General features: G+C 59.8%; 3 protein-coding genes across 3 annotated transcripts in view; 2 read left to right on the top strand and 1 right to left on the bottom strand.

Annotated features, from left to right (window-relative positions):
* The window catches only part of ZFPM1 (zinc finger protein, FOG family member 1), a 34,896-nt gene extending 22,300 nt beyond the window's left edge, over nt 1–12,596 (top strand). Inside the window, exons 4-10 of the mRNA XM_059481480.1 lie at nt 4,348–4,481; nt 7,015–7,117; nt 8,113–8,322; nt 8,766–8,996; nt 9,303–9,398; nt 9,491–9,640; nt 9,985–12,596. Of these exons, the coding sequence (XP_059337463.1) occupies nt 4,348–4,481; nt 7,015–7,117; nt 8,113–8,322; nt 8,766–8,996; nt 9,303–9,398; nt 9,491–9,640; nt 9,985–12,170 (3,110 nt within the window). The 3' untranslated portion in view covers nt 12,171–12,596. The remainder of the gene's footprint in view (nt 1–4,347; nt 4,482–7,014; nt 7,118–8,112; nt 8,323–8,765; nt 8,997–9,302; nt 9,399–9,490; nt 9,641–9,984) is intronic.
* Nucleotides 12,597–13,670: 1,074 nt separating this feature from the next.
* On the bottom strand, nt 13,671–15,180 carry CIDEC (cell death inducing DFFA like effector c). Its single transcript, XM_059481734.1, has 5 exons — nt 14,959–15,180; nt 14,693–14,834; nt 14,446–14,595; nt 14,165–14,349; nt 13,671–14,069 (listed from the first exon to the last, which is right to left on the bottom strand). Exons 1-5 carry the CDS (start codon nt 15,006–15,008, stop codon nt 13,877–13,879), a joined length of 720 nt encoding a protein of 239 aa, XP_059337717.1. The 5' UTR covers nt 15,009–15,180; the 3' UTR covers nt 13,671–13,876.
* A 56-nt stretch (nt 15,181–15,236) lies between these two features.
* The window catches only part of ZC3H18 (zinc finger CCCH-type containing 18), a 46,218-nt gene continuing 33,847 nt past the window's right edge, over nt 15,237–27,607 (top strand). The window contains exons 1-5 of the mRNA XM_059481733.1: nt 15,237–15,324; nt 16,899–17,039; nt 22,963–23,561; nt 26,194–26,278; nt 27,071–27,219. Of these exons, the coding sequence (XP_059337716.1) occupies nt 22,977–23,561; nt 26,194–26,278; nt 27,071–27,219 (819 nt within the window). The 5' untranslated portion in view covers nt 15,237–15,324; nt 16,899–17,039; nt 22,963–22,976. The remainder of the gene's footprint in view (nt 15,325–16,898; nt 17,040–22,962; nt 23,562–26,193; nt 26,279–27,070; nt 27,220–27,607) is intronic.

Below are 27,607 nucleotides of genomic sequence, written 5' to 3' on the forward strand. Positions count from 1 at the left end.
TGCCAGTTCTGTCCTGGCATGGGAACCCCTTGTCATGAGGGATGGGCACCCCATCCCAGCAGGGCACAGCAACACCCCAAAGGCAAATGTCTGGCAATGCTTATCAGCCCATCCTGCAGGGGCAGGGCACCCCAGCTTCCGTGGGGTGATCCCGGGGCACACGTGGCACGGCCGGTGCCACCCTGCCAGCAGCGCCTGCCAGCTGTGCCCCACAGCTGGCGAGCAGAGCGGGCCCTTTTGGGGTGCAGCCCCTCCTGTGCGTGCAGCCCCCCAGGAGCTGGGTGGTGCCCAGGGGCAGGGCTGGCTGCTCCATTATCCAGGGGCAGGGTTCAGCCTGATAAGGAGTCGCTTTTGGACTCGGGCAGCAAACAATCAATAAGTGGCGAGCGATGGGCAGCAGAGATAAAGGCAGAGATCCCCCCTGGCTCCCGCCCCACCGGGGCCTCCCCAGCACCCCAGAGCAGGGCACAGAGCCCAGCTGTGCCACAGCCATCCCCTCTGCACCCACAGAGCTGAGCCCAAGCAGGCTGAGCCCAGCAAGGCTCGATTTAAACCCTCCTCACTCCTTTGTCGTCCCCAAGGCTGCCCTGATTACTCGAGCACCCGGGACGGCAAAGCCGGGATAATCTCCTTAGCCCCTTTGGAGAGATTTCCCTTTGTGAGCCGAGGTGAAGAGTGGAGATGCTGCGTGTTCACAGCTTAAGACTCTTCCCAATCGGCTCCCTCCATCTTATCGGAGCGGTGCCATCACATCATTGCAGTAGTTGAGTTGTCAGGATTTATTCCTTCCGCCGCGCTCTCGCCGCTTCTAAAAACAGCAGCTGGGGCAGGGCTGGGGAACTGGGGGAACTGGGGGGAACTGGGGCTTCTCCAGCTCGGATTTCCCCAGGCAGGATCAGGGGAGCCATGGGAGGTTGGTACCCGTTGGTGGATCCATCCCTCCATCCATCCCAGTGCCAGGCCGGCTCCTGCAGCCACCCACGTTGGCTCCTGGGTGTTCCAGGGGTGCAGCCACATCCAGGCACTCACATTTGCTTTCCTTGCAGGAGGGAAGGGCAGAGGGTGCCAAACCATCCATCCCATCCCATTTCAAGCTGCTCCTGCATCCCTTTGCCTCCCACATCCACAGGATTTGAACCACATCCAAATGAACTGAGGAATCTGGAGGTCCATCCATCCATCCATCCATCCATCCATCCATCCATCCATCCATCCATCCATCCATCCATCCATCCCTCCCTCCCTCCCTCCCCATTTCCCAGTGTCTCCATGCCCAGGGCTGGCTCTGGCTGTGCCCCCCAGGCTGGCACAGGGCAAGGTGGCTGATCCCAGGCTGTGATCCCATGACACACTGATAGCACTATTTATCCTGATTGTATCCAGGCAGCTGCAAACACTGCAGGGCCCTCCAAGCCTGGGTGCCCACTGAGGGGCAGAGCAGTTGGTCTGGATGGGGTTCAAGTGCTCTGGATGCAGCTGAGGCAAAGGGATGTGGGAACAGCTTGGAATGGGGTGGGGAGGGATGAGTGGGTTTGTCTGGGGGCCCTCTGCCCTTCCCTCCTGCTCACTCCCACAGGAAAACAAATGGATGTGGCTGCATCTTCAGAGCTTCCAGTGCTGCTCCTGGCAGTGCCATTCCTCTCCCTGGCCCTGGCAATGCTGTGGTCACCGTGCCCATGGGCTCTGGCCGTTCATCTCCATCACACCCCGTGCTGGAGGAAGGCTCAGTGATGCCTCCCTGGAATTGTGCATCCCCACAGCTTCCTCCCTCCCCTGTGCCCACCCTGGACCCTCGGGATGGGCAGGAATGTGGGTGCCAGCCGTGCCTGCTTGGCCATGGGGTGGTGACAGGATTAATCTTTGCTCCTGGCACAGCTCAGCCGATTCCTTTGGAATCTCTTGATGGGAAGATAAACCAGGAGCAGCCCCGTGTTCCCTGTCCCTGTCACACCAGGCAGGTGCACCTGCCTCTCTGGGGGCTTTTCCTCCTTTCCTCCCTCCCTCCTTCCTCCCTGCTGCTTTTCTCTGTGCCCCAGAGCAAACAGGCCGGTCCCTGCCCCGATTTGGTTAATGAGCTGGGAGATAAGCCCTGCTCCCTGATAAGGAGGGACCGATGGCCAGGTGAGATACCTGGGGGGTGTTCACCTGCCAGGGGATCCCACAGGGAGCTGCAGCTCAGGGACTTTGCTCCAGGGCACCCCAGGGGCTGGCAGCAGCTCTCCCCAGCCTTGCAGGCAGTGGGATGTGCCTGGATCCAGGTGGGATCAGTGGGATCACTCCCTGGTGGTCCCACATAGGGACACAGCTTCTGCCTTTGGGCTTTGTTCCCAGTGTGGAGCACACAGCATCTCCCAGGCCTCCTCATCATGTTCCCTGTTCCTTCTCAGCAGTGCTGTGTGTTTAGCTGGAAAAAATCATCTTTCCCCTCCTTTTTTCCCTCTCTGCAGCATCCCTGGCTGGCCCAGGCACACTCATCCCTCTGGGGGAGCTCCCAGCAACACAGAGCAGGGGTTCAGCACCATCAGTGGGGTTCCAGCACCCCGTTTTGGGGCGGGTGGAGGCCGTGGGGCTGGCGGGAACGGGGCTGGCTGTGGCAGCACTATTTTTGTCCCCCTGTCTGGAACGGTTTTCTCTTTATCAGCGCCTGCGTGTTTTCTCTGCTGGGGATTGATACACACAAGATGAAGTGCTCTGACATGGGAAGTGTCAGGCGAATGCTCTTATCTCACAGACATGGTCTCCTGACCCAAACGCTGCTGATTACCACTGAGACGGGCAGGGGGGGCACCCGCAGGGGGACGTGGCCGTTGGGCTCCGGGCCCCAAAAGCAGCCGGGATCTTTGGGGTGCCAAAGGCAGAGGGGCTGCTGGGGGTTTAGGGGTGCAGGGGAGGCTGGGGATGCTGAGGCTGGGGGAGTTCAGCGCTCCAGGAGCATTTTGGGATCGGATGGGAGGTGCTGGAAGTGTGGAATAATGTGAGGTCTGACTGCCCCGCTCAGCCACGCTGGTGGTCACTCTGCTCCCTGCCTGCCCCAGTCCTTCATGGACCCTTTGTCAGGCTCACTTTGTGCCAGGGAATAAATCCCAACAGCTCCTTCATCCCTCCTCCTCCTCTTCCCTGTGCTGGAGGAAATGGGCAGGGGGATGCAGGGCAGGAGGGTGCCAGGGATGCAGGGCACGCACAGCCCGTGCCATGCTCATCCCCAAAACCCCTTTGCAGGGATGAGATCGCAGCTGCACACAGAGCTGGGATCTCCATGGATGGCCAGGGTGCCTTTGGGAGCACTGTGGCTCCAGGGGCTCCCAGGCTGTGGGAGTGGGCAGGACAGGGGGGCTGAGGCAGAGCCCACCACCAGCAGGGCTGGGGGCTCTGCACAGGGCTGCAGGGTGGCAGGGACCAGCCTGGTGACCCCAAACACCTCGGGGAGTCCGGACACCTCCCAGTTCTGCCGGGATGGCACCGGCTGCTCCCCTGGGATGAGCTTCAGGCAGTGCCCAGGGTGGCCAGAGGGGACCCGCGGGTGGCAGTGGCACCTGGGCCATGGCAGGTGACACCACCCAGCGCTCCCAGTCGCTCACCTCAGCTCACCCCAGCGCCGGGAGGATCCAGATGTCAGCCCTGCTAATAAACACATCAGATTTCAATCTCCGCAGCCCTGGGATCGCTTTATCCTCCCCGCGCTCCGGGCTCCAGAGGCAATTTTGCCTTCAGCCAGCGCAGCCTCCTCCCTGTCCCCGGCACCCGGGACTGCCTGCATCCCCTCGGGGCTCGGGGGGCTCTCTGTCCTGCCCTGCAGGGCTCGGGCACACGCGGGATGGGTTCGTTCTGTGTCCCCGGGGAGCTGCTCGGTTTTGGGGGGCAGCATCCATGGAGGGGCAGGCGGCACATCCATCTGGGTATTGGTTACCTGCCATCTTATCTGCGCTCCCAAAGACAAAGGCACAGTTAAAACATTTTCGAGCAGCCTTCATAGCGTATTCACATGTTATCTAACCCATTAAACCAGAGCCTTATCAGATAATCAAAGCCATTAAGCCCTGAAGCTGCTGCGACTTCGGGTGCGGGGATGAGAAACGCTCCTTCCTCTGCCCGGGGCCGGGCTGGGACCCCCGGGCTGGGCTGGGACCCCCCACGGGACCCTCACCAGCAGCTCCAGACAGGTGCCCACACCCCTGGGATTTGGGGTGCTGCAGTCTGGGAGGGTTTTGGGGCACACCCCACTGATGCTGTGCGTGTCTCCCGACAGATGAGCTGGAGATGCGGTCCCACACCCCCGGGATTTGGGGTGCTGCAGTCTGGGAGGGTTTTGGGGCACACCCCACTGATGCTGTGCGTGTCTCCCCACAGATGAGCTGGAGCTGGAGGTGCGGGATGGGCACAGACGGGTGCGGAGCCGCCGGAGCCTCCCCGAGGGCTTCTCCTGGGGCCCCTTCCCGGGCAGCATCCACAGCGAGCCGGCATCGCCGGGCCACGGCGACACGGTAAGGGGCACCCGAGGGGACAGGGAGCATCCCAAGGGGACAGGGAGTACGGTGAGGTGGAGGAAACATTCTTTGGCAAGAGAAGTCCCTGCCTGAGCTGCTCAGATTCCTCAGGGAATCTCCTGCTTTGAGGTTTCCCTGCCAGCCCAGAGCAGGGGACAGGAGGACATTGCCATCCCCTCTGCACAGGCTGCTTGGTGGCACCTGTCTCCTCACAGGGGAGATGGGATCTGCTTTTTCCCATCTCAGATTTGCTCCCTGGGGACTCTGGTGGTGCCTGGAAAGGTGTAGGGAAGGGGCAGGAGAGGAGCACCAAGGGGATGATGGCTGTTGGTGGCACCACTGGGGGAGCAGAGGAGGAGGGAGGTGGCCATGAGTGTGACTCTGGATGTTTTTAGGCTCTGGATCCTCCATCCCAGCCACGTCCTTCCCTCCACATCCCCCCTGAGCCGCACACAGGCGGCTCTAGCCCAGGATCCTCAAGCCCTGGCTCCATCCCCACCTCTTCCTCCTCCTCCTCCTCTCTCCTTTGCTCTTTTTTTTTTTTCTCTTTTCTTTCTTTTTTTTTTTTTTAAGCTCAGGCCCGTTTATCTTTGCTGAATTAAATCCTTGATTAACCCTTATCTGCCCAGTTTGGCTCCCTATCTCCCGCTTGGCGCCGTGTGTCCAGACACCCGGTACAGGATGATTGATTTCCCCAAGATATGCTCAGCTTTTTTCTGATACTTCATTTATTGTCTAAATATTTTTGCTCCCATTTCAGCAGCTCCCTTATCGAGCCCGGCTGATGATTCCCAGCCCTGCTCTCCTCTGCCACTCTCCTCCCTCCCTATCTCTGCTCGGGGAAGGGAGGAAGGAATTGCAGCCCCATCCCTGATAGGGGCTGTCACCCTCAGGTCCTTTCCTCTTTGTTGCTGGCGGCGCTGGGGGGGAGTGCAGGGGGTCTCCCCCAAATCCTGCCTGGCTCCGCTCTTCATCTCTGGGGAATAAACCCCAAACAGCACCCTCATCCCTCCTCCTCCTCCCTATGCTGAGGTGGAGCTGGTGAGATGTGGAGTTGTGGGAGATGATCCCAGCCTGGGGTTTTGGTGGGAGCTGGGAGCACTGGGTGGCTTTGATATTCCGTGGTGTGGAGCACCGTGTGTCCCATGGGATGAGGGAAAGGGAGAAAGAGCCGGAGGATGAGGAGGAGGAGGAAGATGCCTACTCGCCCCCACCTGCTCCCAGAGGGTTCCCCCAAAAGATCCTTGCACAGGAGGGTGTGCAAAGCCTCTTGCAGACATCTCAGGGTGCCGAGGGCAGTGAAGCCCCTCTGTGACTGTCCCCAGCCCCCGGGTGCCCGTGTCCCCCCGGGCAGGGCCGGGCAGGGCCGTGCGGATGCGCTGCCGGCGGATGCGGAGCAGCTCAGGTTTCAGATGGTAGTGCGATGGTTATCGGGCCGTGCAGCCACACAGCGACCTCTTTGTTCAGGGAGAACAAGGGAGGGCTTCACGCCGGGCTGAGGCCGCCGTGGGGAGCTGGGCTGGGCACCCCGGGGTGCTGGGGGCACCTTGGGGTGCAGTGCAGGCAGCCCCTCCAGGCAGGGGTGTCCCCATGCCGGGAACAGAATTCCCAAGGGACCCTGGGGTCCCAAAGCCCCCAGCCCCATTTCCCGTGTTCACAGGGGCAAGGGAGGTGCACCCACCTGTGGCAGTGTCACACTTGCGTGCCACATCCGTGTGCCAGTGTGTCACACCCTTGTGCCAGCATTGCACCCATGTGCCAGTGTGTCACACACATGCACCAGTGTGCCACGCCTGTGTGCCAGTGTGTCACACATGTGTGTCACACCCTTGTGCCAATGTGTCACACCCTCGTGCAAGTGTCACACACGTGCACCGGTGTGTCACACCCATGTGCCAGTGTGTCACACACATGTGTCAGTGTCACACACATGTCTTGGGGGCTTTATCAGGCTGCCGGCACTCGGCTCCTGGCAGTGATAAGGCCCCAACTGGCTGTGACTGTCAGGCTGAGTTGGAGGGGTTGGAAATATTGGGATGGATAATTAGATTTCATATCGTTACTGCAGCAGCCATCGGAGGATCAGGGAGATTAATTTTCCCCCCCTTGTGCTCATTAATATTCATTAGAATGCAGAGAGGCTGAGCTGGGCACGGGCTGAGCAGGGAGTGCTGTGACCCCCTGGCAGCCCCTCAGTGACCCCAGCACATTTTGGGCAGTGCTGTGACCCCCTGGCAGCCCCTCAGTGTGACCCCAGCCCCATTTGGGCAGTGCTGTGACCCCCTGGCAGCCCCTCAGTGACCCCAGCACATTTTGGGCAGTGCTGTGACCCCCTGGCAGCCCCTCAGTGTGACCCCAGCCCCATTTGGGCAGTGCTGTGACCCCCTGGCAGCCCCTCAGTGACCCCAGCACATTTTGGACAGTGCTGTGACCCCCTGGCAGCCCCTCAGTGTGACCCCAGCCCATTTTGGGGAGGATGTGACCCCACCTCAGTGTGACCCCAGTGCTGACCCCTGTCCCTGCCCCACAGAGCCCCCCCCTGACACTGGTGCTGGGGGACGAGAGCTGCTGGCTGTCCTTGCTGCCCCTCGTGCCCCGAGAGCCCGATGCCAACGCCGTCATCTACAGGAAGGGTTGGTACTGGGGGCACTGGGGGTGGGTGGGAGGGGTCCCCATCTGTGTGCCCTGTCCCACTGATGGCTGTCCCTGGGCTTGTCCCTGTCCCAGCTTCCCTGGGTGGCTGCAGCCAGTGGGGCTGGGGAGGGTATCAGCAGGGATGGGCATAGAGATGGGAGCAAGGATGGGCACAGGGATGGATCCAGGGATGGTTGTAAAGATGGGCACAAAGGTTCAGGGATGGGCACAAGGATTGGCAGAAGGGTGAGTGCAGAGATGGGTGTAAGGATGCAGGGATGCAGAGATGGGCACAGGGATGTGGCAGGGATGAGTGCAGAGATCACACAGGGATGTGGCAGGGATGGATGCAGGAATGGGCACAGGGATGGGTGCAGAGATGGGCACAGGGATGTGGCAGGGATGGATGCAGGAATGGGCACAGGGATGGGTGCAGAGATCGCACAGGGATGTGGCAGGGATGGATGCAGAGATCACACAGGGATTGCACAGGGATGGATGCAGGAATGGGCACAGGGATGGATGCAGAGATCGCACAGGGATTGCACAGGGATGGATGCAGAGATCGCACAGGGATGTGGCAGGGATGGATGCAGGTATAGATGCAGGGATGGGCACAGGGATGGATGCAGAGATCACACGGGGATGGCAGAGGGATGGGTGCAGAGATCACACAGGGATTGCACAGGGATGGATGCAGAGATCACACAGGGATTGCACGGGGTTGGATGCAGAGGTCGCACCGGGATGTGGCAGGGGTGGCACCGGGATGTGGCAGGGGTGGCACCGGGATATCTGCAGACCCGGGCACGAGCCCGAGCGGCTCCGGGAGGGCGGTGCGGGCTCAGCGCGGGCAGACACCGCCATCTCCAGGCCATGGCCGGGAGGGAGCAGCGGCCGAGCCGGGACCGCGGGCACAGGGCGGGACGGAGGGGCCGGGCCAGGCGGGCAGGACGGGGTGCGGTGTCCCCGCTCACCGCTGTCCCCTCTGCAGACGAGGCCCTGTGGTGCCGCACGACGCGGGCGCTGCGGGAGGACGAGCCCCTGAGCGCCCTGGTGGTGGCAGAGCCGCCGGCTGTCCCCAAGCACGGCGTGAAAGCCGAGCCCGGCGAGTCCCCGTACCCGGCGGCGCTGCACTCCGACATCCAGCTGCTGCCACAGCAGGCCGGCATGGCCGCCATCCTGGCCACCGCCGTGGTCAACAGTGAGGCCGGGGGGACACGGGGAGGGAGAGGCAGGGAGGGACACTTGGGAAGGGACACACGGGGAGGGACACACGGGGAGGGACTCACGGAAAGGGACACATGGGGGGAGGGACACATGGAGAGGGTAAGTGCAGAGGGACACACAGGGAGATGCAGGGAGGGACACACGGAGAGGGACATGCAAAGAGGGACACAAGGGGGGACACACAGAGAGGGACATGCTTGTATGGACACGCTGGGAGGGACAGGCAGGGAGGGACACGTGGAGAAGGACACACGGGAAGGGACACACAGGGACACGCTGGGAGGGACACGCAGAGAGGAACATGCGGGGAGACACACACAGCACCACAGCCCTGCGGGGCTCCCCAGCCGGTCCCACAGGAATGTCCCTGTCCCCAGCCCGTCACACAGCGATGTCCCTGTCCCCTGCTCTCCACAGAGGACGTGTTCCCGTGCAAGGACTGCGGGATCTGGTACCGCAGCGAGCGCAACCTGCAGGCGCACCTGATGTACTACTGTGCCAGCCGGCAGAGCGCCCGCGCCGGCTCCCCCGCGCTGGACGAGAAGCCCAAGGAGACCTACCCCAACGAGAGGGTCTGCCCCTTCCCTCAGTGCAAGAAGAGCTGTCCCAGTGCCAGCTCCCTGGAGATCCACATGCGCAGCCATAGCGGTATGGCACGGCATGGCATGGCATGGCACCCCTGGTCTGGAGGCTTTGGGGTGGCAGCATGGTGACCGGTTAGAGGAGGCTGGGCTGCTGGAGGGGCAGGGAGGATGCAGGGCTGGAGCACGCCGAGCAGTGGGATGAGGCTCTCCCCAGCTGGTTTGGGGCACTGGTTTGGCACTGCTCGCTTGTAGGTCTTCCCCCATCTCAGACCTGTAGAGACAGAGGGAGCTGGCCCTGTGGGGTGGCTCTGTGGGTGTCCCCATAGTCCCTGTCCCCCTCCCCTCAGCACTGTGTCCATCTGTCCGGCAGGAGAGCGGCCGTTTGTCTGCCTGATCTGCCTGTCCGCCTTCACCACCAAGGCCAACTGTGAGCGGCACCTGAAGGTGCACACGGACACCCTGAACGGTGAGTGACCCACGGGGACAGCCCTATGCCACCCAGGGATGGGCACTGTCCCTCCTGCCCTGCTCGCTCAGCCCCGTGCTCTGTCCCCTCAGGTGTCTGCCACAGCTGTGGCTTCATCTCCACCACGCGGGACATCCTGTACAGCCACCTGGTCACCAACCACATGATCTGCCAGCCAGGCTCCAAGGGCGAGGTGTTCTCACCTGGGTCAGCCCTTCCTGCTGCCAAATCCCTCGCTGCTGGTGAGTCCTGGGGCTGTGGCCATGGGGTGACATGGGATGGCACTGTCACCCAGGGCTTGTCCCCAGCTGGGCCTGCTGGTGGGAAGGGAGGTGGGAATGGTACATTGTCCCTGTGCCAGGATGTTGGGAATGGGGAACGGGGTGCCAGGGGTGTTGGGAATAGGACATGGCAAACATCCCTCTGCCAGGATGTGTGGAACAGGGAACGGGGTGAGGATCCTGCCCTGGGGGTGTCATAACGGGGGGACAGGGCAGCACCCCATGCTGGTGCTCTCGGTGACGCCAGTGCTGATCATCCCTGTGCTGGTTCTGTTGGTGACACTGTCCCCTCTGTCCCCCTGCAGGGCTGAGCCAGCCGAACAACGCGTCCCTGCGCAAGTGCAGCCTGGGCGCGTTCCTGCCCGAGGCGCTGCCGGCCCTGCCGCCGCACGTGGTGCTGCCCGGCCCCGACACCGCTCCGGTACCGACACCACCGGCACCGCCCGCCTCGCCCCCCGACCCCCGGGCCGGCAAACTCTCACCCCCAGCCCAGCCTCAGAACGGGGAAGGGCCTTCATCGGCATCCTCCTCATCCTCCTCCTCCTCCACGGCCGGCGAGCCCGTGCGCATCAAGGAGGAGCCGGCGGGCAGCCCGGCCAGCGAGGCGGAGGCGCCCAGGAGCGGGGAGGGGGCCGGCAGCCCCGAGGGCGGCTCCCGGACCTCGTCCCCCCGCAGCCTGGCCTCGGCCAAGGTGAAGTCGGAGCTCGCCAGCCCCACGCCGGGCTCCAGCCCCGTGCCCAGCGAGCCGGGGACGGGCACGGCGGGCGGCACCGTGTTCCTGCCGCAGTACGTGTTCGGCCACGAGGCCGCCGTGGTGCCGCAGGCCTCGGAGATCCTGGCCAAGATGTCGGAGCTGGTGCACAGCCGGCTGAAGCAGGGCCACGGGGGCACGGTGCCACCCGCCATCTACACGGGCTCGCCGCCGGTGCCCAAGGGCGCCACGTGCTTCGAGTGCGAGATCACCTTCAACAACATCAACAACTACTACGTGCACAAGCGCCTGTACTGCTCCAGCCGGCACCTGGCCGAGGACAGCCCCCCCGGGGCACGCAAGCTCAAAGCTCCTCCCGGGGCACCCAAGGGTCCCTTGGCCCCGGGGACGCTGCTGTCCCCCCCGACAGGCAACGGGCAGGGCCCGGCATCGGGGGACGGGGAGGACGCCGGGCGCGATGCCACCCCGCCATCCGCCACACCGGAGGGCAAGGCTGAGGATGGGGGCACCAAAGCGGGGTCCCCCGAGGCAGAAGGGAACTCGGGGCGGTGCAGCGAGGACAGCCAGAGCCCCGGCAGCTCGGCGGGCGACGAGGGGGACGAGGACCCCAGCAAGACGCTGTGCGAGGCCTGCAACATCCGCTTCAGCCGCCACGAGACCTACGTGGTGCACAAGCGCTTCTACTGTGCCTCGCGGCACGATCCCCCCCTGCGCCGCCCCGCCGCCCCCAAAGTGCCCTTCCTGCCGCAGCCCCTGCGCACCCGCAAGCGCCGCAAGCTCTACGAGATCCACGGCGCCGCTCGCCGCCCCGCGGAGCCCCCGCCGGCCCCGGAGCCGCCGCCCGCAGAGCCGCCCGCGGCCGCCCCCGAGCCCCACGCCGGCCCCATGGACGCCGAGGGTCCCATCGACCTGAGCAAGAAGCCGCGCTGGCAGAGCGAGCCGGCACCCACACCGGTACCGGCGCCGGCGCCGCTGCTGCCCCTGGCCGACTACCACGAGTGCACGGCGTGCCGCATCAGCTTCAACAGCCTGGACGCGTACCTGGCGCACAAGAAGTACCAGTGCCCGGCCACGCCGCTGCAGCCGCGCACGCTGGAGCACCTGCAGAAGATGAAGGGCGCCATGGCCGCCCCCCTCAAGGGCCGGCACAGCCCCGGCAGCCCCGGTGAAGGGGACCCCGAAGGAGGGGTGCGGGTGAGGGCGGCCCCGGCGGGCAGCCCCGGCATCCCTTACCCTGGGGCGGACTCGCTGCAGCGTCACCCCAAGGGCTCCCTGCCACCGCCGGGGGCCAAGGGTCCCCTGGCCGCCTGTCCCTACTGTCCCCTCAACGGGGCCATCAAGGGCGACCTCCTGGAGCACTTCCGAAACGCCCACGGGCTCTTCGTGGCCAAGCCGGGACCACCGGAGGCGCCCGGTGCCAGCAGGACGCCCGAGCCCCCGCTGCCCACCGCGTCCCCTCCGCGCCCGCCCGGCCCTCGCCTCCGCCGGGACAGCGCCAAGGAGGGCAGGGACAGCAGGGACAGCCCGCGGCCCCCCGGCTCGCCCGCCTCGCCCGCAGCCCCCGAGGCTCTGCGGGAAGCCCCCCGCAATCCCCCCACGCCCCCCGCCTACACGGACAGGGGGGTGCAGACGCCCCCGGGCAAGGCCGTGCCCGGCCCGGTGCCCAACGGGAACCACAGGTACTGTCGCCTGTGCAACATCAAGTTCAGCAGCCTGTCCACCTTCATCGCCCACAAGAAGTATTACTGCTCCTCCCACGCCGCCGAGCACGTCAAGTAGCCCCCCCAGAGCCCCCCGGCACCGCGCGGGGGGCTGCAGGGGCTGGGGGATGGGACCGGTGCCTGACACCCTCCCTGTGCAGGGGTTGGGGTGATGGAGGATCCCCCCCGGAGGCTCCACCGGGGGAGCTTTGGCATCTGGAGAGCCCCAAAGTTCACCCGGGTTGGGCGATGAGGACACTGGAGGTGGGGTCAGCCCCCACCTGTGCCCCCGGGGGAAACTGAGGCAGGAGGACTGTGCGTGGCCCTGCCCTGGGGCCTGCAGGGGGCTTTGCCCCGTAGACACTACGGGGCTGGGGTGGCGGGCACGGCACCCCAGGAAATCTGGGGGTGTCCCCACTGCAGAGCAGACCCTGTGAGGATGGAGCTGCTCTGGGAACTGCGTGTATAAATAAGTGTGTACAGAAATAAATATGTCTGCTAAACACCTGTGTGGGGTGGGGGACACTGTGGGGGCTGGCACAGCCACCAGCAGCCCCCCGAGGGGCTGGGCCATGGGGACATGGGGTGTGTACAGCCACGGTGACAGCAGGGACAGGGCATGATGTCCCAGCGCTGTCCCCGGGTGGCACCTTCAGCAGCCATGGGGCAAAGTGCTGCTCCCAGATGGGGCTCAGCTGGTGCTGATGGCTCATTAATTATCAAGGTAATTAAGCCCCACAGCGCCGGGTGGGGCCCGGTCTCTGCCACAGGAGCAGTCCCTGCCTGCAGCTCCAGACCCTGCTGTGGGTGCCCAGGTGAGTGTGGCTCAGGTCAGGTGTCCCCCACAGGGTGACAGGGGAGGATGGCCCTAAGGACCCCCCAGAGCATGGCTCCTCACCTGCCCACAGCTCATCCCAGTGCTTCCCAGTATTCCCAGTCCAGCGGAGGCGGGCAGTGGGTTGTTCCCCTCCCTCCCACCCTCTCTGGCAGGGATGGTGCCTCAGGATCTTTCTGTGTCAGGGACAGTCCCCAAAGGCCAGCCCAGTGCCCCCAGCCCTGTTTGTTTCCCAGCTGGTATCCCTGGAGCTGCTGGGCCCTTGGGATGCCCCCAGACCTGGCCAGGCCAGCAGCAGCAGCACCCAGGGTTGTGCAAGGCTGGGGTGGGCACAGGGACTGCCCCTGCCCAGAGCTGCCAATGGGGCTGGGGACCCCAGGCACCAGAACACCCCCTCGTGTCCCTCCCTGTGTGCCAGCCCTGCACAGGCAGGGGCACCAGGAGATCTCTCATCCCTTTAAAGGGAGCAAGGGCAGGCGTGGTGCCAGCTGCCACAGGCCAGGGCTTTGGGGTTAGCCCCATTACTGGGGTTGTGGGTGTCGCAGCTCTGTGCCAAGGAGTGGGAGCCAGGCTCTGGTGCCAGGGAGGAGGAGGATGATGATGAAGGCAGCAGCTCCCCTGGGGAAGCGCTTGCGACAGGTTCCCTCCTGGCACCTCTTACACCACCACCAGCTCAGGGTGCCAAGCAGTGCAAGGGCTAAGCATCCTGGGTGTCCCCCCCACAAAGACAACACAAAACACGGCTGAAGTCAGGAGAACTTTACTTAAATAAATATATTTACAGAGCAGCAGCTATTCCAGAGCAGGCTTGGCCACACTCAGCCAGCGGAGTGCAAGGAGAGGCTGTGCCAGGCACCGTGGCAGCCTCTGCCCAGGCATTGACCTAGCGGGGTGCTGAGACCCCCGAGGGCTGGGGGTACAGCAGAGGGGACAGGCCAGGCCAGCCAGCCTCACTGTGACATCTTCTTGTAGGGCAGGGCGGGGAGGCTGCAGGGCAGGAGGTTCTGCAGGGGCAGCGAGCTCTTCTCCTCTTCCTTCTGCTCCTCCTCGGTGGCATCCAGGAGCTGCTGCATGTAGCACGAGGTGCCCAGCAGGACGTGGCCCGTGGCCTGCATGCTGAACAGTGCCCAGCGCAGGGCTTCCCTGGGCAGAGAGAGAGGGGTCAGCGTGCCACGGCAGGGCTGGGCAGTGCCCCTGTCCCCAGAGTGTCCCCTGTGTCCCCAAACCCCCGCACTCACTTCACCAGGCGCCGGGCCCCGTAGCAGCGCAGGTCGTAGGACATGCTGTAGGTGCCATACAGGGTGGCTTTGACGTTGAGGCAGCCCAGGTCCTTCGGGTGGGTCTTGTACAGGTCGAAGGTGACGCAGGCGACGTCGATCCTGCGCGGGGGCTTGCGGGACAGGCTCACCTGGTAGCCACGTGTCTGTGGAGCAGCAGCACCGCGGTCACCTGCTGCACCCCACCCTCCCAATCCCACCTCAGCATGAGGGGACAAACCAGCCCCTCAGGGGTCCCTCACCTTGGGGGCAGTCCAGCTCTGCCCCTTGCTAAGGGCCATCAGGGCCGTGCCCTCCTCCAGGGTCCGGAAGAAGGATTCTGTCTCCACAGCCGTGCCGTCCTCATCCAGCACCAGCGCGATGGGCGCGGGCAGGGCCAGGGCGCTCTGGGCCTGTGGAGGGGCTGGGGGTCAGCAGGGCTGGGGGCAGGCCCTGGGCGGGCAGACAGAGCCCAGACAGATGGACAGAGGGGCAGACAGACAGACAGACCTGGCGCAGCAGCTCGGCCAGGCTGGGGGCCATGACGCCCTTGCGCACGCTGCGGTCCCCGTTGCACACGCGGTAGGGCTTGGGCCGTGGGGCCGGGCCCGCCAGCAGCTGCTGGGTCATGGAGGCGCTGGCTGAAACACATCTGGGAAGGGACACAGGGATTGGGGTGTTCTGAGAGGCAGCGGGACCCCCTGGCAGTGACAGCACCCAGGGAGGGATCTGGGGGATGTCCCCCATGCTGGGGACAGGGGGTCCATGGCACTTACTTGGACACGGGGGCAGCCAGGCGCTGGCTCAGGGATTTGGCGTAGTCCATCTTCCAAGGGGCACGGAGCAGCCTGCGGGGAGGAAGGACAGTGGCTCCCGTCAGCTCAAGATCTGTTTCCACCAGCACGTCCAACTCCGCTCCAGGGGTTCTTCTGCTGCTTTCAACTCCCGTCTGCTCCAGATCTCCCCGCTGGCAATGCCGGTGACAGAATTGAGCCAGAGCTCTGTCACCCGCTGCCTTTACAGGGGCTGGTCCTGCCCTTTGGCCGGGGCCAGGCCAGCGGTGGCCGCCCGGCCAGAGTCCCCTGCCAGCAGGGCTCTTGCGCAAAGGGACACGCGGGGGCTGAGTCAGCGCTGGAGCAAAGGTGAGACAGCAGCCCTGGGCTCTGGGAGAGGGCACCGGGGCTTTGGGGCCAGGGACACCCATGGGAGCACCCCAGCCCTGCTGATCCAGGGGTATCTCCAGCCAGGAGCCTCATGGGGGTCCAGCAGAGCTCCCATTCCCTCACCTCCAGGGAACAGCAGCTCTTCTCCCGAGGATCAAACCCGTCCGCCTCACCTGCCCTTATGTACCTGTCACAGAGGCTCCTCCCTCCCCAGGCCGCACCCTTCTGCCCGCCGGGCCTAATGGGTCCGGTCCGGCCGGGGAGGGACCGGGAGCCGGGCGGGTCCGGCTGAGGAAGGACCGGGAGCCGGGCGGGTCCGGCTGAGGGGGCACCGGGAGCCGGGCGGGTCCGGCTGAGGGGGCACCGGGAGCCGGGCGGGTCCGGCTGAGGGGGCACCGGGAGCCGGGCGGGTCCGGCTGAGGAAGGACCGGGAGCCGGGCGGGTCCGGCTGAGGGGGCACCGGGAGCCGGGCGGGTCCGTTCGGGGAAGGTCCGGCTGACAGGGTGCCATCAATCCGTACGAACGCTCCCGTGGGTGTCACAGGACGGTGCCAGGCTGTTCCCAAGGGTGCCCAGGGACAGGAGGAGCTGCGCTGGCCACGAACCAAACCACGAGAGGCTCCCTCTGAACGCGAGGAGAGCCTGTGCCCATGGAGGGTGGCACAGCCCTGGCACAGCTGCCCAGGGATGTGCGGTCTCCTGTCTGGAGCCATCCCAAAGCCACCTGGATGTGTCCCTGTGTCACCTGCCCCAGGTGTCCCTGCCAGAGCTCCCGAACATTCCCCGATCCTGCGGCACGCGGGTGCCCCGTCCCTGTGCGCGTGTGCCACCCCGGCACATCTGGAACCTGGCACATCCCTGCCCCTCCACGTGCCCGCCCGCACACGCCCCATGTGCAGATGTTGGCGCGTTCACGCGTCCAGCTGTGCGCGCACACCTGCGCTCCGTCCATGCCGTGCGCGGCCCCTTTAAGAGACCGGGGGGAGGGGGGGTGTCAGAGCGCGCGCTCCCCCCTCCCCTCGCCTCGCGCCGCCGGGCCCCGTCGCGCGCGGATGACGTCACGCCATGGCCGCCCTGCGCCGCCGCGAGTAGAGGCCGCTCCGCCGCCCCGTCCCGCGCTGCCGCCGCCGCCCCGCCGGTCCCCGCCGGCCCCCGCCGCCCCCGGCCCGTCCCCGCCGCGCCCCGCACCTCGCCGGGCCCCCGCCGCCCCCCGACACCGGTGAGCCGCCGCCCGCGCCGCCGCGGCCTAGCGCCCGGGAGGGGGGGCGGGCCCGGGCCCGGCGGGGGGAGCGGGGGCGGCACCGGGGAGGGGGGGCCGGGGGCAGCCCCGGGAGCGGGAACGGGGCGGGCGGCGGGGACAGCAGGGGAGGGCCCCGCGGTGTTCTACAGGGGGTCGGGGGGAGGCCGGAGGGCGCGGAAATGAATGAATTCCCCCGCTCGGTCGGGACCGGGAGTGGGACCGGGCGGCCCCGGGTTCGCGGGGAGCCGGGGGACAGCGGGGCTCGGCAGGGACGCGGCGTGCGGGTGGCTCTGACTGTCCCCCTCGGCCGGCAGCGGGAGCAGGGACAGCGCCAGCAGCCGCGGCCCGGGGGCACGGCAGGAGAGCCCGCCTGGCAGGAGAGGAGCCCCGGAGGTGAGCGGGCACCGCGGGGGCACGGCCGGACTGCCCCGCCTGGCACGAGAGCAGCCTCGGAGGTGAGCGGGCACACACCGGGCACCACGGCAGCCGAGGGTGCTTGGGGTTTGTCTGCTGCAGGGTCAGCTCTGAATGAGTTTGGGGTTTGTCTCCTGCAGGGTCTGAAATGGGTTTGGGTTTGTCACTCATAGGGTCAGTGCTGGGATGGGCTTGTGGTTTGTCACCTGCAGGGTCAGTGCTGGGTAGGATTGGGGTTTGTCACCTGCAGGGTCAGTGCTGGGTAGGATTGGGGTTTGTCACCTGCAGGGTCAGTGCTGGGATGGGCTTGTGGTTTGTCACCTGCAGGGTCAGTGCTGGGTGGGATTGGGGTTTGTCACCTGCAGGGTCACTTCTGGATTGAGTTTGGGGTTTGTCGCGTGTAGGGTCACTTCTGAGGTGAGTTTGTGGTCCCTCACCTGCGGGGTAAGCTCTCAGGTGGGTTTGGGGTCCCTCACCTGCAGGGTCAGTTCTGAATGGGTTTAGAATTTGTCACTTGTAAGGTCAGTTCTGGGATGGGTTTGGGTTTTATCATGACTGACTCATGGAGTCAGTTCTGGGATGAGTTTGGTGTTTGTCACTCATGGGGTCAGTTCTGAGATGGGTTTGTGGTCCCTCACCTGCAGGGTCAGCTCTCAGGTGGGTTTGGGGTCCCTCACCTGCAGGGTCAGCTCTCAGGTGGGTTTGGGGTCCCTCACCTGCAGGGTCAGCTCTCAGTGGGTTTGGGGTCCATCAGTTGCAGCTGCTGATCCAATATCAGTCTTTTTGAGTGGGATTATCCCAAATCCTGCTGGACCCAGGTCTGACCCTCTGGTTGTCTCTTCCCGAGGCCCTGAGAGCTCACACTCAGCATTTGCTGGGGGAGAGCTGCAGGAAGGAGCTGCAGGAAAATCAGCTGTGCTGGGAAACACACTGCAGCTGCCTTTCCCTTCAGGTGCCCACCACAAATCCAAGGGGAACATTCCCAGTTAGAACTCTCTGAGCTCTGCTTCAGACCCAGCTCCTGGAAATGCCCTGAGCACCAAACTGACCCCACAGGGCTGAGCTTGGGGCATTGAAGGGTGCCCTGAGAGCTGCTGAGTTCCCTGGGCACCCTGCACCTCAGAGCTCCCTAAGGATGGCAGAGAAATGAGGATTTTGGTTCATTAACCCTGCTGGCAGCTGGAATTGCAGTCAGGGCAGGGCTGCACACGGGTTCATCCTCTCAGTGTTCTGCGTTTCCCCTCTCCTGGATCCTGAGGAATTCATTTCCTGCTGTCACTGCTCCTCCACGTTTTTCCCTGGGTTGGTTTCTGCTTTTGCAGTTTTTTGTTCCCTGAACCTTTGTGTGCTGCCCTTCTCTCCTCCCCTGTCCTGTCAGCTCTGTTCCCTCTGCTCAGCTCCCTGCCTGTCCTTCCACCCTGCTCCAGGGCTTTCCTGCCCTGCTTTACCCCTGGATTTCATGGGTCTGATTCACAGCACCTCCTTGGCTTCTAGAAATGGGATTTTTTTACCTTTTATCCCAAAGATTTCAGCCTGAAGGACAAAGCTTCCTCTCTTCTTTCCTTCCCATGTGTCCTGTGACATCCCCAGGGCTGCCAGGGGCACAGAAATTGGGAATGCACTTGGTTCTTCATATCCATGGACATTTGTAGGATTTTAAGGGCGAATTTGATGGCTCTGCCCAGCTCCAGGTTTTTGTAGGAGCTCAGTTCCTGCCTGGAATTTCTTCCTTTTTAATTTTGCAACTTTTGGTGCTGTTAAATTAACACAGAGAAGAAACTTGGCCTGATTTTGCAAAAGGAGCTGCTGGGTAAAAATTCCTGCCCTGACTCCTCAGGCCTTGTGAAAATCAGCTCACAAAAGTGTGAGGTTCAGGATTTTATTTGAAATGTATCCTGGCAAGGTGGAAGTGGATTTTTAAAGGCAATTTAAGTAGCAAAGAGTTTTTCTCTGCCTGCCTTTAGTGCCGTGTAAGGCTGCTCAACCCCAGTGCTTTCAGTTCAAACATCTTGGATGTCATTAAGCTTTGATAAAAATATAAAAGTGAAGCAGGTGAGTTTAAACTGCTGGAGCGTGTCCACAAATTTCTCCTCCCCTTTTTAGGGGGGAAATGTGTGATTTGAAATGTTTCTAAGGAGGCTGGGAGGCTTTAGTAGGAACAAATTGGCTCCATCCAGGCATGGTGAGGATGGCCAGGTAGGAGGAGCAGCTCTGTCCCACCCTGTGCAAGCTGTGGGACTCTGATCAATTCAGGAGCATAATGAAGCATAAATTCATCCTTCATTCCCTAATTTGAGATACTCCAGAGCCCAGGCTGTGAAACTTCCAACTCACTGTTATGTTGTGGAGCTAAAACCTCCTCACTCCTGGCAAGTTCTGCTGCCAGATCCTCAATTTCTGCCCTGAGAAGCTGTGACCTGCTTTGAAGAGGCTTCCAGCTCGCTGAGCCATGCCCAAATCATTCCAAAACCAGGGAAAAACCCCTTTTTTTTTGCCTGAAAATCCCCTTTATTGATTGCTTTTCCTCCCTGTGACAGGGCTGCCCCAGCTCATTTAGCCTGGGAGTTAAATGATGAGAGTTTGTGAGCCTGGATGGAATTCCCAGTGCCCTGAGCTGCTCCAGGCTGCTCAGACACTCAGGGAAGGAACATTTGACACACTTTGAGCAAAAGGAGCTGGTTTGGAACAGAAATAGTTGTGCAGCTGGGACCAAAGGCGGCTTTGCCTGAATTTGGAAGATTTCTCAAGATAAAAGGCTGCTCAGTGAGAGGCATTAATACAGCCCTGCCTCTTGCCTGAGCTGCAGGTCAAACAAGCTTATCTGGGGCTTAGGAGAGTTAATTTTTTGCTTTTATAACTGGTTTTGAACTAGGAAGAAACTGGCTTAGTTTTAAGGCACAAAAAAAGGCCGAGTTTATGATGATGGAGAATGAAACCTGGGGGTTTCTGCTCTGCCACTTCTGCTACTGCTGCTTGATTTAAAGCACTTCCATGGAGCCAATTTTTCTTAGGTTTTTGTGATGTTTGTCTTTATGTTTCCCTAAAGGACAGCAGAAAGCAATTAAAAAACCCCAAATGTACAGAAACCCCAAACAACCCCTAAAAAACACCTCAAAAATCCCCAAAAACCTTTCAGGATTTCAGAGATCTGGGATAAATTGTGATTTGCAGTTTAAAAATCATCTGAATAAAAACTCTTGCAGAATTCTAAAAATTTAGAATAAATTGGTTTGCAGATTAAGACAACAGTTAAAACTGGAATTAAACTTGTCCTGTTCCATCATCGGGCAGTTTTCCTTTTAATTTAAACTCCCAGTTTTTTTCCCTGCTGCTGATTTTACCTTTGGACATCTGGGCTTTGTTTTGGGACATTTCCATGCAGGGTAAGATTGCTGCCAAAATCTACTTTGTTGGTTTTGGGGAATCTTGGAGCAGCAGCCCAATCCCTGAATCCAAGCAATTACACCCCAAAAACCCTCCCTGCCTGGATTTTCTGAGCCCTTCTCACTTGGGCCATCATTTATTGTGTTTCTTATCATTTCTGCTGATGGAAATTAATAGGAAATTATTACAACTGCTGGATGCTGTGGATTTTATAAAAGCTGCTGTGCAGGTCAATGTTTTGTATTTCAATGTTTTATATTCCTCACCATCAGAGCATATTTGTTTCCTCCCATCCCTCTAAAGGTCTGCATGTCAAACACAAAAAGCCATTTGCTTCACTTAAATACTTTTTTTTTTTTTCTTATTTTTTTTTGCTGCTGCTTATTTGCAGGAAAACAGAAAACAAATTTCCTGAGTCCACGTGGCCCTGGCAGCTTTGATATTTGTGGTGGCCTCTCTGGGCTGACCTTTGTGTTCACACAGAGTCGCTTCTCAGGCACTTGGGCAATTAAAATCTTCAATCTCAGCTGGCTCTTAAAGCCAATCATGATTTGTGCAGGAATTTATGAGCTCAGATCAGGCCTGATGTGCTCAATAAGGAGAGGATTTGTTCAGCTCCATCCTGGGGAACTGCTCAGAGCTGTTGTCACCAGGAGGCAACTTCTGGCTTTTCATTTGGCTTTGACCTTGTCAGGGAAATCAGAACTTTGCTGGTGAGCCAGAACCAACTTCAGTGTGCAGAGGAAGCTCAAAATGTGGATTTTCTGCTGCTCTGGGCCCTGCTGATGCTGAGGTCATCTCGTGTTTATCAATTCCCTGGTAGCAGCAGGGCCCTGGGGGCTTGGGGAGAGCACAGTCAGCCCTAAAATGCAGCTTAAGGTGCTTCTGGGAGGGGTTTGGATTTATTTTCTGGTTTTAACTCCTCTGCAGACCTCCCACAGTATAAGGAGCAGCATTTTCTGGAGTGGGACTTTGATCTTGGGAGTTTGCAGCAAATTCTGTTCATTAGCAAAAGATTTTGGGGGTTCAGGTGCTGGGAAGGCTCAGTTTGCTTTACTTGGGGCAATGTTTGGTATGTCTGGGTGGCTTTTTGATGGGAAATCACCTTTCCTGTGCAAAACCAGCTGGACAAACAGGGGAAAGTGTCAGGAAAAGGTGAAATAGCAGCTTAATAAAAGATTAGTAAACTCTGATTTCATGATGGATGGCTGGGAATGTTTAAAAAGCAACCAGAGTCTGACATGTGTAGCATTTCTGCTCCAAGGGTTTTTAAAATGACGGGTGGAACTCTGCTCATTTATGCCATGGGTTTGTGGCAGCACTAAATGAACTTGCAGAGAGCAGCTGGAGTGAAACATGGGACACATTAAAATGAAGATGATTTGTAATTTTGTGGCTTTTTTTTTTTAGGGTATTTAGAGCTTTTGTGTGGATGTGACCCAGTCAGCTCAGCCAGTTCCAGTCAGGCATTTCTATAATTTATGGGATTTTTTTTCTGGAGTAAAATTAATGCACGGCTCAGCTTTTTTCCCCTGCTTTGCACCCTGCCCTTTTCTGTTGTATTTATTTGCTTTATTCTGGATGGACATGGCATTTTTAACTTCCACCAAGCACAAGTTTAGACATCTTCTAGGAAGGTCTCTGTGCAGGCAGTTGGATCTGCTGCTTTGATGGAATTTGGGGGTCTTTACTGAGGGTTCTGCCCCCTCAGGTGAGAGCCCAGCCCAAGGAGGAGCTGGAGCTGCTGGAGGAGCCCAGAGGAGGCTCCAGGGGGATCAGAGGATGGAGCAGCTCTGCTGGGAGGAAAGGCTGGGACAGCTGGGAATGTTCACCTGGGCAGGAGAAACCTTGGGGCCTGAAGGAGCTGCAGGAAAGAGGGAGAGGGACTTTGGAGAAGGGATGGGGGACAGGACACAGGGAATGGCCTCAGGCTGAAGGAGTGCAGGGATGGATGGATGGATGGATGGATGGATGGATGGATGGATGGATGGATGGATGGATGGATGGATGGATGGATGGATGGATGGATGGATGGATATTGGGCAAGAATTGTTCCCTGTGAAGGTGGGTAGGCCCTGGCACAGGTGCCCAGAGCAGCTGTGGCTGCTCCTGGATCCCTGGCAGTGCCCAAGGATGGGGTTTGGAGCACCCTGGGACAGTGGAAGGTGTCCCTGCCATGGCAGGGGTGGGATGGGATCTTTATGATCCCTTCCAACCCAAACCAGTCTGGAACTCCATGAAATTCCAGCCTCAAGCTCTGTCCTTGTCTGTGAAGGGCAGCACACTCCAGGCTGGGGCAATATTGCCATCAGTTTTTTATGCAGTTTAAACTCTGAATTTCCCTCTTGGAGGGAAACCATATTCCTGAATTTCTGGCATCCCAGAATGGTTTGGGGTGGAGGGGACCTCAAAGCTCCTCTCCCTCCAGGAGCGGCTTCCTCAGGGCCCCATCCAGCCTGGCTTTCCAGGAGCTCCAAAACCTTTCCTTGGGAGGCAGAGCACAGGAGGAGGAGTCCCTGAGGGTGGGATTTCCCTGCCTGCCCCCTTTGCTGCCCATAACCAGAGCTGTTCTCCCTGCAGGCTCGCGGGGACTGATGGACGTTCCTGACAGCCCGGAGCGAAACCCCTGCTCTCCTGAGGAAGAGGACCAGCAGCTTTCTGATGAGGAGGTCCTGAAGGAGAGCGGCTCCGAGCGGGAACTCGATGGGGAGGGTGGCCAGGGGAGCCTCCTGGGCGAGGAGGAGGAGGCAGGCAGGGCCCTGAGCCGGGCAGAGGAGGAGGAGAACCACTCTGACGAGGAAGATCGGCTGAGCGAGGCCAAGTCGCAGGAATCCGACACCAACGAGCAGGGCGTGGAGCTGAAGAGCCCCCGGCCCCGAAAAGGGGAGGAGGAAGACAGGACAAACGACCTGGAAGTGTCCTCTGTCACCAGGGAGCTGGATGAGCACGAGCTGGACTATGATGAGGAGGTTCCCGAGGAACCCAGCGCTGCTCCTGCAGAGGAGGATGGGGAGAAAGCTGCTGGGGAGGATGATGAGGAAGAGGAGAAAGGAGATGATGCCCCTGAGGATGAGAAGAAATCCAGCAGCAAAAGTGATGATGAGAAGGATGGGCAGGATCCCCTCAAGGAGAAGAAGAAAGAAGAGGATGATGGGGAAATTGATGATGGAGAAATTGATGTAAGTAGGAGGTGGGCAGAGCCCTGGGGTGCTTCTCCCACTGCAGTTCCTTCCTCCTCCTGGTGAGAATATCCCTGTCCCTGGTGTGCAGGAAACCCTTTCCCTGGAGGTAAGGCCAGAGCATGGAGCAGGCCCTGATTTCAGGGGTTGTCTGTGCTGAACCAAAACTTTGTGTCAGAGCCATCAAATGAGCTTTGTTCCCCCTCAGTGTGAGGAGGCTCCAGTGCTGTAAGAAACTGCCCTGCCTCAGCTCCAGGGGGGACTTGGAAATGATGCTGGCAGCAAATGCCATGGATGGGGTGGCCAGGAACTGTTCAGATTGAGGGGCTGGTGCTGGGGGTGTTTGTGCTGCTCAAACCCTGATCCTGGGCTGTTCCTGGGCTGTTCCAGCAGCATCTGGGTGCATGGAAGGGCAATGGAAGGTGCTAAGCTTTCTGGAAAATTCTCAAGGCATGGCTTGGATATGGAGTAAGAGATGTGCAGTGTTTCACAGCTCTGAAGCAGCCAAGATACTCAGAAGGATCAGAAGTGGGGTTTAGTTGCAGGTGGGGATAGGGAAAATCTCCCCTTTAGCCATGGCTGTGCTCAGCAGGGAGCTCTGCAGAGCAGCAGCTGTTCTGTGCCCCTGAACTGCCATTTCCTCCTTTTCCATGGAGGAAACAGGGCAGAGTAATTCCAGTAAAACCCCTCCTGTGGGCTCCTGGTCTGAAAGTGCATCCCAGCGGGGGGAATGTGAGGAGGAATTGCTGGTGCAGAGCACCTGGGCTGGCTCCCATTGCAGAGCTGCAGCTGCACAGCTGGGCTGGGGTGTGGGACTGTCCTGGGGACAGGCAGGGAGGCCCTGGAGGGCACTGGGGTCACTGCTGGGGCTCCTCGGCTGGGCAGGGGAGATGCTCTGTCCTCCCAGCCCCATTCCTGTGGCTCTGAGCTGGCCACAGGAGCCTGGGAAGCTCCTGAGCCTCACTGCACACACCCTCCTCCCTTTTCCCTAAAGAATCATATTTTGTGTGCTTTTTACTCTTCATAATTCATTGACAAGTTTAATTGTTTTCAAAAGTGACGTCGTTTTCCTCCCTCATGCCCATCCTGGCAGGTGATTTTGTTCAACACGTGTTTTCCAAAGGTTTTGTGTATTCCTAAATCAGTTAGAAGGAATTCCAGTATCTTATGGGCAGAAAAAAAAATTCCTGGAGCCCTGACTCCATGCCTGTTCCTTGATTAAAATATGAATGCTCTCCTTTGGAGCCTGAGGCATTCTTGGGGCTCTCCTCACAAAGCAGGAGATGAATCTGTACCCTGGTTTTCATACATTAACTCATAACAGCATTCTCAGCTGCCTGATTCCAAGGAGACCTCCCAGAAATAAATACTTCCCCCTTTGTTGCAGACTTCACACAGCTCTTTTGAAATCAGCAGAGTGGAGCTGCTTCTCCCATTCATGCAGCACTGAAAGCCAGCCCCAGCTTTGGGGGAAACTTCAAGCTCTGCATTTTCTGCTGCCTCCTGGTGTGGAGGGAGGGGAATATTAATGCAAATTTTAATTGGAATATAAGTGCAGGCTTTGAAATCTGGTGCTGTTGAGGAGAGCCCTGTCCCTGGCTGGCTCAGGAGTGCAGCAGCAGAGGCTCCTCACCCTCCTCTCTGTGCTCCTGGGTTTGTCTGCAGCCAAGGAATGGCTTTTCCTTCTTGCCAGCTGCTCAGTGGATCAAAGGAGGGAATTTTCCTCATCTTTTCCACCCAGAGAGTGGCTGTTGCCAGGCACAGGGAAGGCCCATGCAGATGCTCCCTCTTCACGTGTTTCATGTCCTGAAAACAGAAATGGAGGCAGAGAGGGAAAACCAGTGTGTCCTTTGGGATAAAATCCTGATTTCCTGGCCAGGTACCCCTGACACCTCTCTGGTCTTTGTACTTTAGCCTCCTGCATCCCGAGCTCCTTTTGGTTTTCCAGTGCAGCCTAACAAAGCCAGGGAAGGGATTTTTCCCTTGGAAAAAGGAGAAAATGCTGGTATTTGAAAGCTCCAAGAACTTCTCTTCTGGAGGTGTTTCATGGCTGTTATTTCTTAATATTGGAGCAGCCTCCAGCCACCAGAATTCTCTCCTGGGGCTGCAGTCCCCGGGGATGAGGCAGAGTTTTGTTTGAGCTGGTTCCCAACTCCAACATGGAGCTGAGGGGTAGAAGGGAAGGTGGAGATGACTGGAAGAAATCTGTTGGATTTATCCTGAGAAGTTCCTTTGTGAGATTGTCCCTGGAGAGGGACTTTGGACAGGGGTATGGAGTGATGGAATGAGGTGGAACTGGCAGGATTAATTTGGATTTGGGGAAGGAATTCCTGGCTGCGAGGGTGGGCAGGCCCTGGCGCAGGGTGCCCACAAAAGCTGTGGCTGCCCCTGGATCCCTGGCAGTGCCCAAGGCCAGGCTGGATGGGGTTTGGAGCAGCCTGGCACAGTGGAAGGTGCTTTTACAGCCACCTGGAATATTCTGTCCTCCCCCTGTGCAGGTGCTCTGGGGCATTCCTGTAACCTGACCTTGTTTTTCTCCTGTGGTTTTGCCCCAGGGTGGCTCTGAGTGTTTGAACAAGACTAGGAAATGTCAGGTCCCACATGAAATGTCAGCTTTGTGTGTCTGTTCCAGGATGATGACTTGGAAGAAGGGGAGGTTAAAGACCCCAACGACAGGAAGGTGAGGCCCAGGCCCACCTGCCGCTTCTTCATGAAAGGTAACCCCACCCTGGGGGCTGGAGGAGCCAGAGCTGCTGCCCTTGCTCCTGTTTGGGGATTTTGGTTCTCCATTAAGCTGCTGTTACATGATAAATTCTGCCCCAAGCGTCCTCAGTGCCGCCTTGCTGTTTGTTGGTGGCCAAAGCTGAATTTTCATGGAGCCACTACACAAAAAGGGCTTTGCCCTCAGCATGGTGAGCCTGGAGGAGGTGAATAAAGGGAGATTTTCAGGGAATAAAACATAGAAGTTGTGGCTGCCCCGGATCTCTTTAAGGGTCCAAGGCCAGGCTGGACAGGGCTTGGAGCAGCCTGGGGTAGTGGAAGATGTTGGGATTGGAATTGGGGAGCTTTAAAGCCCTTCCAGCCCCAACCACCATGATTCTGTCCCTGTTTGTTTGGGATGCTCTGTGGTCCTTGCTTTGCCCTCAGGTTTCCTGTGAAAGGCAAAGCTCCCAATTGGAAATGTTTGTCAGTAACAAATGAGGATCTCATAGGCTTATTCCTACATTTAATTACCAGATGTGTCCAGCCCTCCCTCCCTCCCTTCTCCCCACTGGAGGAGAACATTGTACGTTGTTCCATCTGTGTGTGGATGTGTTTGTCCCCTCTGGCAGGTGGAGAGTGCCATGTGTGTGCAAACAGGTAAATCGCAGCCCAGCTGGAGAGGAGAGCAGTCAAACACCTCCAACAACATTACTCCTTACTGGGTTTTACCTGCCTGCTGGGGTTTTTGTGGGGCTGGGGTGCTGCTGGGAGCAGGGTCTAACAGCTGTGTGTGTGTGTTCCCACAGGACACTGCACCTGGGGCATGAACTGTCGCTTTATCCACCCCGGAGTGAACGACAAAGGAAATTACTCACTCATCTCCAAACCTGAGCCCTTCTCCCCCAACGGGGCCCCTCCCATGGGCCCTCACCCGCTGATGCCAGCCAACCCCTGGGTATGGAACCTCTCATGGCCGTTCATGGCTTCTGCACCACCCTCCCCATCCCTGCACTGCTCCAGGTGGGCTTTTGGACAGCCTGGTCTGGTGGGAAGTGTCCCTTCCACTGGAACCAGATGAGCTTCAATGTCCCTTCCAACCCATGATCCTGGGATTTTCCTCCTCTTTATTTGACCTAATGCCTAAGCAAAATTCAGCCCACAGTTGGACCTGTGATTTTTAAATGGAGATCTTGGAGTTGCCAGTAGAGGGGGGTAAAATTCCACGGATTCCCAGCTTAGTCCTGCTGAGGCACGTCTGGAGTAACTCTGAGTAGCTTTACAAAGCACAGCTTTGCTGTTCAAAACTAACTCAAGTGTCTTCTCCTGCTCTCCTCACCTTTCCA

The sequence above is a fragment of the Ammospiza nelsoni genome, chromosome 13 (genome assembly GCF_027579445.1).
Source record: "Ammospiza nelsoni isolate bAmmNel1 chromosome 13, bAmmNel1.pri, whole genome shotgun sequence".
In the NCBI taxonomy this organism is placed as follows: Eukaryota; Metazoa; Chordata; class Aves; order Passeriformes; family Passerellidae; genus Ammospiza; species Ammospiza nelsoni.